At 42.7% G+C, this 9,771-nt stretch overlaps 1 protein-coding gene across 7 annotated transcripts in view; it reads right to left on the bottom strand.

The window, feature by feature from the left end:
- CDC42BPA (CDC42 binding protein kinase alpha) overlaps window positions 1-7,044 on the bottom strand; it is a 153,193-nt gene extending 146,149 nt beyond the window's left edge. For 3 of the 7 annotated variants that reach the window (XM_042834646.1, XM_042834814.1, XM_042834728.1), the window contains exon 1: window positions 5,954-6,770. In XM_042834646.1, coding sequence (XP_042690580.1) covers window positions 5,954-6,131 — 178 coding nt within the window. In that variant the 5' untranslated portion in view covers window positions 6,132-6,770. Of the gene's footprint in view, window positions 1-5,953; window positions 6,771-6,914 lie in introns of those variants that run through there. The other 4 variants (XR_006171413.1, XM_042834888.1, XM_042834461.1 and 1 more) reach the window with 3 other exon arrangements.
- Between the last annotated feature and the right edge of the window lie 2,727 nt (window positions 7,045-9,771).

Below are 9,771 nucleotides of genomic sequence, written 5' to 3' on the forward strand. Positions count from 1 at the left end.
GACAGCCTGCATCCACTCTGCACCAGGAAATTTTTATTTGCAGTTTAATTGCAACCTAATATAAAAAACACCAGCATTTGACCATTCAGCTGTAGGTTGACAAAAGTGAAATCACTTCAATTTGCTGTTACAATTCAGAATTCAAGCACTAATCTACAGACATAAGATCAAGCTTCAAAAAAAAAAAAAAAAGGCAGATTCTCTGAATCTTTGTACATATGGATATTCCAAATTATTAAACAATACTGAGACAAAATGGTTCACTGTTCTTACAGCACAGTATCTTGTTTGGTATGAACTAATGATAGGCTATGGTTACAAAGAGTATGTCAGTAAAATTCAGGGGAGAAAAGACAGATGCTGCAGTTTCAATAAGGCACACACACTCAGTGTCACATGCTATACAGAGGTTAAGAACACAAACACACCTTCAGCCTACTGCAGCAGTGCTTTTTACAGTTACACCAACCCACAAACAACCCAACGGATTAACTCTAATGTAAAGCATCTTAGTAGCAGGGAGTTGATTGCTTTGCTGTGAGAGCACACTGAGCAAATCATTGTATTTCTCCACTTGTTCCTGTTAGACCAAAGCATACTAGGAATTTCTGCACAGAATAAAGGCATGCCTAAAATTCCTGAAAATTGAAGTATTACAAGCCTTTCTACTTCTGCAAGGCACGTTCCTTTGCAACTAAAAGGACATCACCAACAGAAGCCAGTCAGCCTAAGCAACTGCGTCCCAGTCCAACCTTCCCCATTCCAAAGGAAAAAACACCACAAAAGAAAATGCCATAATAACAACAAACTCCTTCACCAACTTCAAGTTAAGCAGAAAGAGGTGCAAAAAGCTTGGTGTACTGTGAAGATATTTAGGAAACAAATTTGTCACAATGGGTTAACAGCTCATTGCTCAGTAAACTGGATTTAACCCTAACTTAAAACAAGAATTAACTGGATGGCCTCACAGTTCACTTCACCACACCGTAAACGTTGATTAATTTACAGTAATTGCTTTCCTCTGTACAAGACAAAAATCAGAACTGAAATAAATGTTCATAAGGTCACAGCTACTAAAATACAAAGGTTAAGCACAGAGCTACCTGACAGAAAGGTGCTGCAATTCTGTGAAACTCTTTTTCTATGTACTTTACAGTAATATCTTTTTTCTTTCATTAAAATAATTATTACAAAACTATTATCTCCATAAGCGCTGTTTATACAACGTTCTGTGACACGGATTTGGAGGTCACTTCTATTCCACAGCACTTAAGAACCTCCTTTCACACTAATCAATATAAAGCACTTAATTGCCAGCTTCAAATGCATAGCAGAAACAACAGCTAATACAAATGGGCAATCTCATGTTATGGCCAACAACAGCAGAAACTTGCATGTCAAGAATGCCACAGTGACTTCTACACAGATGGCTCCCCACACTTCCAAATACCTCCACTGAAGGCAATGACACAACTCACCTTTGGTTAAGCACACGAAAAGCCTTGACAAGAAACCCATTCCTTCATAAATACAATGTAATAGCTGTTCTCACATCATTCAGATGAAGCCATGTTCCCAAATGTGTGACTATAGCAGAAGGGCATTAACAATAATGCCTAAAATGTCATTTCTATGGCAAAATGTATTTCAATTGTCTAGATAATACTTAGCACCAACATCTACTTAAAATATATATATATATATTTTGCTGATGCCTTTGCAAAAAAAAAAAAAAAAAAAAAAAAAAAAAAGGGACTTAGGTGAAGGATTTTTTTTTCTAAGTCTCTTTTAAAAAGAAGATATAAACAAATAGTATCTGAAAACGCCCGCAGTGTCTTTTGTGACTTACAAACAGATGAATAACAGAGAAGGGGTACAGAAGTCCATAGGCAAGTTTTCTCTTGTTAATAATATTTTAAAACAAACCCAACCAGAACGTGGGCATACCATATTTTTTTCTTTAGAGAACTCTACAAAGAGAGCACAACATTTCCACAGTTTTGACTTGAGAAAAGTTACGTGACGTAGAACCATTTTCAATGGCCAGAAGAGATGCTGCGCATCTGAGTAACAGAAGTATGAGAGCAAAGCTGGCTGTCTATTTTGTGACCATAACAGCACTGCCTAAATACCACAGCATTTCAGTTCTATTAAAGATGAAATGAGAACAATTAAAGCCATCTACCAAAGGCAAAGAAAACCAGAAGGAAATAAACACAGTAAAGGACTGTTTACATTCATCACACAAGAACAGACTGAATTGAGTCACTGACCTCACCGAGCCATTTGTAGTCCCGTCTCTTGCTTTCTTTATACCTGCACATATATTGAAGAGTTCTCTCTATTTCTCTATTAATGCATCCTAAGTACAGCTGATCTAATTTCTTCTTAAAATCATTTCAAATTGGTGTCACTGTAAAGGATGTTTCTTAGATCAAAAGAGTTCTAAAGCTACTTTTTGTCACATTTTTCTTTCAAGTTGAGCTTATCAGCCTGCATTTACCTTCCTCAGTCTTAAGTAACAGTGAGTAACTCATATACATGTAGAAAAGGAAAAGCAAAATGCCTGGAACCCAGAGGCTTTCTCAGGTAAGCCCCGGTTGCTAAAATTAGCCAATCCCATTTCTAAATCACAAATGCTGTCAACAGAGATAAAAATTAAAGCTACCACTAAATAAGTAGAACAAGCCAAGTGTAGGAGTTTTGTTTCCTTCCCATGATCTCAAATTGTGCCCTAATTAGCTACCAGAACTCAAACACACTGATTGTTTCCAAGGGCATTTCTTCAGCTGTAGCTCCTATATAAACGACATCAAATCATCAGCACTTCACAAAGCAAATCAGGTCTAAAAACAGGCAAAGTAACCATTTTCACTTTAAAACAAAACATGATTTTAAAACGCAGATTCTAAATCGCAAAATAAACTGTGTGGCACTTCAAGTTGAAGCCATTTCAAGGCTTGAAAGCAACTGAAAACCTGTGAAGCTCAGACATATTGCAGAAACTTGACTTTCCCCACTTGCTGAGCTAATCTAGTAAAAACAACCCAGAACAAAAGACGAAAAACCATCTCAGATGTTCATCTGTTTCACCTTGCTTCGTTTTTTCTTACTGAGGTCTAGAACTAGTTTTAGGACTGCTCATGAAATAGTCCTAAAAAGGTCCGAGGACCAGAAGATGAACTTCTTAGCTCCCCTAAATATAGCAGCAACCACATGGCTATTGCTAAGACTACATCAGCTTTTCCATACTAGAATAGTTTCTAAATCTTTCACCCCCAAAATTTCACATTGTGCTGTGAATATTCAGTTTCACATGCAGTGAAGCATCTCAGACCTAGAGCAGTTTAAACAAAAATACACAACCGATAACAAAAAATTCCACAAAATTAAACAGCCCAACAGTCCCACCAAAAAAAATAATAATTCTTATTGTATCCAAAAGTAGTCTGTGATCACCAAATAGATATTTATTAGTCATAAGAAAGTAAGATTACTTTTTCTAGGAGTAAATCCATTTTTAAAAGTATGAACTTCGGAAGATGAATAGTGCTCTGGAGTAAATTTGTGTTTTGTAATTAGTAAATGCACAAACATAACAAACAATTCATACCACTCCAAGACCAATTCCAATAACTGCAGACTGAACTACTGGCAGTAATAATGCAGATTTGTGAATGCTTGGCATAAACCCAAGTCTTTCCACAACAGCACTGACACTCACCAGAAGACATACCAGGCACCAAGTTCTATTTCACTGATGGGAGAAATAGATTAACATGCACTTTATTTCACACAGTATACTCAAAATAAAGAGTTAGCCCTGGCGTAAAATTGATATTATTTTCCCTAATGGTAAAGAAGTTCAAAGAAAGAACTGAAAGCACTCAGACATCACTTCACCAATGGAGGCCATGATAGAAAGTATGATTTCTGGCTGCCAGCTTTCCACTGCTGCCACTGCTCAGCATGTTTCTGACTTTTAAAGCACATATACCCTCTCTGTAATCCATCATTTACACTGCTTCACCTCTCTGGCAAAGAGACATGAGGTTATAATGGTATCAAAGAACAGGATGCTCACAGTCTGCTCACCGCACCTAAGAGCTGAAGCACACAGCGCTTCTGTAACAACCTCGTTTTGCTGAGCCCCTCATCTGAACAGAAACGCCAAGGGCTGCTGGTTTCACTACGAGTGCTGGCTTTCAGGAGAGACAGCTCAAGAGTGTTTGCAAGATAAAGACATCGTTCATCTGGACACTTTCAACAGCAGGCACTAGAAACCTTTCCTCCTACATTTCACCTCACAAACCCTCTCGAAAAATGCCAAGTTTTAAGTCTGGAGAGCAGAGCTGGTGGAAACACAGGGCTCTGGCAACACTACCTTGAAAATGGGAGGGACTGCTTTAATCTGAAGCTAAGGCATAACTGGAAAGGAGAAGCAGAAAAGCAGCAGGAAAAGCAGGCCAGTATGAAACCTTGTTCCTGCCTTTCCAAAATAGCACATTATTTCCATTAGCAGCCTGTCAGATCTACCACAGAAATCTTCAGGTGCTATCAGACCCTCAGAATAACACATTTTTTTCCTCCAAAAGATAACATGAAATGTACCAGCTACTCAACAAGATGGGCTCCAACCACTACTATTCTAATTCTACTGACATGGTTAATTTATTATTATTATTATTTACAGGCTGTCAGCTTGCTAAGTCCACTGCAGACTATACTTCTATATACAAAAAGTACTGAGAGTCAGTATGTTTTCCAAGTCTTCCACAGCTTCTGTATGCCACAATTTTAAAGAGGAGATTCCTTAGAAGTACTTTAAATACTATTTCCTCCTTAGTTAGAATGCATTAATTATAGGCTTTTCCTTCTAATAATAAGAAAACAAAGACAAGTGCAATACAAACAGTATAAGAAACTTAATTACTGAGTCAGATGCCCTTCAGATGCCAGTCTGACTACAGTGAGGAGCAGGAAAATAAAACACACAACACACACCTATCAGCCTCCAGTGTTAGATCAGTTATCAAAACAATGTCTTTCCTCAGTGGCTTCATAAGGAGGAACTCAACCAGCTAATTAACCTTTTATGTTTTGAAATGTGCTTTTCTAAAGACAGGTAGCCTGCTGGTGTATTTATTGTAAATCAGATGTGGTAAGTAGTTCTGAATGTAAATGCTGAAGTACAGCATGACTTTGAACTTTGAAGGTCACATACAGTATGCATTAACATCAAGGCTCTTGTGTCAGATGCATCTTCTGTTTTTCACCTATACTTAGGAGGAGGGAAATGAAGTAAGAAAAAATAACAAGAACTAGTTCTGTGTTAACTCGAGAAGAACTGTAATCCACTTGTTCTCATTTGAAAGACCTACAGCCACTGAAATATTCCCCTAAAATTAAACAAGAAAATGGAATGGTGGATGGTGAAGACAGTTTCATTCTACTATTCAATTGCATGTAATTAAACCAGCAATTCCACCATATGAAAGAATGTATTTGTCTTCCTTTTCACAGACACTTCAAGCATTTCCTTTAAGAGAGCTGAAGGATTTTCTCTTTGATTAACACCTTCTACTTTAAAGCAGCATAGCTGTGACTGCAGACACAAGTCAGAGGGTTGTCTACTGATCCTTTCTCTAGCTATCAGGGGATTTACCTTCCATTCTCCTACATTCCCACTAGCTCTAGGATACAAAGCTCAACAGTTGGGCCCATAGGCATAGAACTATAGTTCATATACCAGAATTTGATTCAGGATAAAAAAAGCATAACTCAGGGATAAATAACCAATATAGATTTCTTTTTAGCACCACCACGTTCAAATGCCTCACAAACAATAACCCCTCCCAGTGAAACACCAAGTTCCACACAATCCCCTCTTACACATAAATAACAAAGCAGACAAGAACATGGACAGACACACATGACACATACTCCAACTCACCCCATTCTAGATACTCGAGGATGTTCTTCTCTCTTCTCAGAGGGGAATTGTTACATTCATCGTACAGGCAGATGAGTATATCCAGCAAGGTTTCTACGCTGAAGCACTGCCCATTAGTCTGAGTTGGCCCATCCAAAATAAACTGCTCCAACTGCTTCAGACGCACTTCTCCAGACATGGTTGTTTCAGTTTGCAATGGGGTTTCCTTTTTAATTATTATTATTACTTCGTCCAAAAAAAAAAAAAAAAAAAATCCGAAAACCAGCTTTTCAAGGTGTTGTTTGAAAAGAAGCCTGCGGTATTCTTACCAAGTGTCAAGAGCTGGTGGTGCCTTATTTACAGCCCACCTCGGCTCCCAGCCTGAGGCTGAGCTCGGGGAAGTTTCAGGCACACACAGATAAACACTACGTGTGTGAGCGTGTGTATATATATATGTACATATATAGGCGCATATATAATTTTTTAATTTAAGAAAATAAAGAAAAATCTTCTACTATGCTTAATAAGGAAAAATAGATTGCTTCTTCTGACACTTCAGTGATAACAATCACTCTGAAATCCCACCAGGACTGCCTGACACCGATTTTACCGCATGTAGATGGATGTAAGCTTTTATATCTTTAAAAATGTCCTTCTCCTTCATTCAAAATTCAGATCATGCAACACAACCCTGAAACGAATCCCACTGCATCATTAAAGTGTAAAAGCCCCATTTCGTCCGCATCGGATTTCGCTTCCAAGAAAGGATCGAAAGGGGAAAAAAAAAGGGGGGAATAAATATATATTGACGTCGGGAGGGAACAACGGGGCGGGGAGCGGCACGGCGGCCTGGGCCTCGGCCTCCCGGGCAGGGGCAGCGCCCGGCGGTCCCCTCGCCGCCGCCGTGGGGGTGGGGCCCGTCCTCAGGGCGCAGCCACGTCCTGCCCCGGGGAGCCGTCCCCTGCCGCCGCCTCCTCCTTACCGAGTCTCCTTTTAAGGCCTTTCAGGGATTGGAATAAGCTCAAGTCTTCATCGCCGCCCTCTCCTCCTGTGCTGCGCCGAAGGGCGGCGGGAGAACGCCCGGAGCCCTGTCACGGCCGCTCCATAGCCGCCCGCCCCGCTCCTCCTGCTGCTCCTCCGCTGCGCGTCCTGCGGCGGGAGGGAACGCGGCGGCCCCGCTCTGGCTGCGGGCCGGGAGGCCCCGGCGGCGGCTTCACTCCCGGCGGCGAGGAGATGCTCCTCCGGCCTCGCCTCCACAGGCAAAGGGCATCCTTCCTTCCCGGCGTGTGCGTGCGTGCGGGGAGGGCCGCCTCCCTGCCGCCCTTCCTCCCGTTCTCGTCGTCTTCTCCCTGCCTCCCTCCCGCGGTCACACGCAGCAGCCGCCGCTGAGCTCGAAGCTGCCCAACATGGCGGCCGCGGCGGGAGGGGAGCCGCCGCCGAGCGCCGCCGCAGCGCGGGGAGCCGAGCCCGGGCGCCGCCGCTACTGATGGGATTGAGGGGAGGAGGGAAGCGAGGGGGCGGATGCCGGAGCGGGGAATGCAGGGATACGGGCGGGCCCGGGCGGAGGGAAGAAGGGAGGGAGGAGACGGAGTGTGCGAGGGCCGGACGGGAGCTGTGCGCGGGGCTCTCCCGGTGCAGAGGGGGGGGCGCCGCCCGGCTCGGCTCCCTGGGCAGTGCGGGCCGGGCTCCACCGGGCCCACCGCCGGGGAGGCCGGGCTCCAGCGGAGCGTCACCGCGGTGTAAAATGGCAGTCGGCGGAGTATGGTCTCTCCTGAGGAGTAGGAAATGTGGGATCGCACTCTGGCTGAAATATCACCTGTGCAACGGCTCGCAAATCAAGCTCAGTCTTGAAACAGAAAAAAGGTGGCCCGGTGGCCACGTGCCGTGCAGTCATGGGTCGTTGGGAAGAGGAAGAGTTCAGCAATCTATGAAAAGCCACAGAATCCCAAACCTGTTGGAGCTGAGGGGAAGGAAGCAGCTCAGGCACATGTTCTCTTGATTGGTAACCAGCACAGAAGACCTTCAGCTGTTTTTTTGTTTTTTGTTTTTTTTTTTTTTTTTTTTGGCATAACAGGCACCCATGTAATAAATGGCTTTAGCTAGTCTACATTTGCTGGACAGTGTAATACATAAGAACTCTTAGCTAGGTGAAGGAGAAACAGCATTAGGATTAATTGGAAGTCCAATACAATTCACTTAGACCTGTAGAAAAATACGTTTGGAATCACTAAAGCATGTATGGTGTGAAGCCACAGAGGACAGTGACCACCACCTTGTGCTAGTAGAAAGAAAAGATGCAGAGTCCCTGCCTGCTTCACACTGGTAGGCATAGGAAGGTGACCCAACAGTTGGGGCAACAGCTCATGGTGAATGGAGAGAGAAAGAAGTACAGATAATTTAATTCTGAAGTCTTCTTACATGCAAACCCTTGGAGAAACATCATCAGGAACTGACAAAAATGTAAGTGAGCTTATCATAAGCAGAAGAAATAAAATTAAGCTATGATGATAGGGTCAAGGGAATGGTTTCCTTCCTCTCCTGGGGGACACTGTATTACAGGAGCTGCATATTGAGAGTGGGTGTGCTATTCATCCTTATCTGCTAAAATCTTAGCATTTATAGTATTTGGCTAGAGAAGACTGCTAAGATGATCATGTCCAACCACCTACCCATCTATGTAATCATAGAGTATTAGGATGTTACAATCACAAAATAAACAAGAGAGATAGGCAAAGCAGACTATGATAGTAAAAGAAAATAAATAGAAGATTACCCCCATCCTAGACTCACCCACAAAACACCAGCAGAGACAATCTCCACACAAGATCCTTCCTTACTGGCAGCCAGCTCTTAAATAGGTCTAGGAGGGGTGGAACCAGGCTCCACCCCTTCCAGCAGCACAGCTGAATTGCCTCCACCTGAGCTCCTGTGGCTGACTCATGGCTTGCCTCAGGTGATCAGAGGTTCAGGCCGTGACTCAGCAGTTCCTATACACCATCCCTCCTGAGCACACTAACCCCTATCACTCAGTGCTACATCAACATGTTTCTTGAACACCTACAGGGACAATGGCTCCACCATTAACATGTTCCAATGCACCATCACGCTGTGAGGAAATATTTTCTCCTGCAGACCAACCTGAGCCTCCTCTGGTACATCTTGAGGCCGTTACTTCATGTCCATCTTCATGGAATGGGTCTCAGCAGTGGTTCCATGATGGGAACCCATGCTGAGGCTGTGGCTCACAGGCAGTTTTACACCAGGAAGGAGGTACTTCCTGCTGACTTTCCGCAGAATCTGTGGAAATCAGTATCAAACCTGGGTGTGGAGATGTCTGGTGATGACAGTAAAAATAAATCGCTGTTGCCAGGTTAGATGAACCAGATCAGATACCACTTCTTGTGGGAGAGCCAGGGACCCATCAGCCAAGTTTGTATTGAATGTTAATCAATAATGGTGTTATGGAGGGAAAAAGGAGAACACAAAGAGTTAAAAGGATGTTAGCTCCTTGGGTTTTGGCACTGCTTGGTAGGGAAGTGAACTGCAGAACTGCTGCCAGAGATATGATGGGTGCGGATATTTCATTTATTTACTTATGTTACTGTGTTTTCCTCAACCATTAATAAAGTCTTCTCATGTTTTAATCACAGACAAAATGTTTGCAAACAAGAAAGAATTGCCTCTTAAGGATACCTAGCAAAGGCACTCACTTTCCTTATATTTCTGGTTTTAACAACTAACCCTTGTTTCTATCAAAGGCGCTTAGAAGTTACACATTAGGGCAGATTTTTAAGAAAGAATGCAAAAGAGATATTGGTCAAGAATATTTAGGAAACTGG

This window comes from Centrocercus urophasianus, unplaced genomic scaffold, assembly GCF_019232065.1.
Source record: "Centrocercus urophasianus isolate 14NV4802_14NV808 unplaced genomic scaffold, USGS_Curo_1.0 seq_10, whole genome shotgun sequence".
NCBI lineage: Eukaryota > Metazoa > Chordata > Aves > Galliformes > Phasianidae > Centrocercus > Centrocercus urophasianus.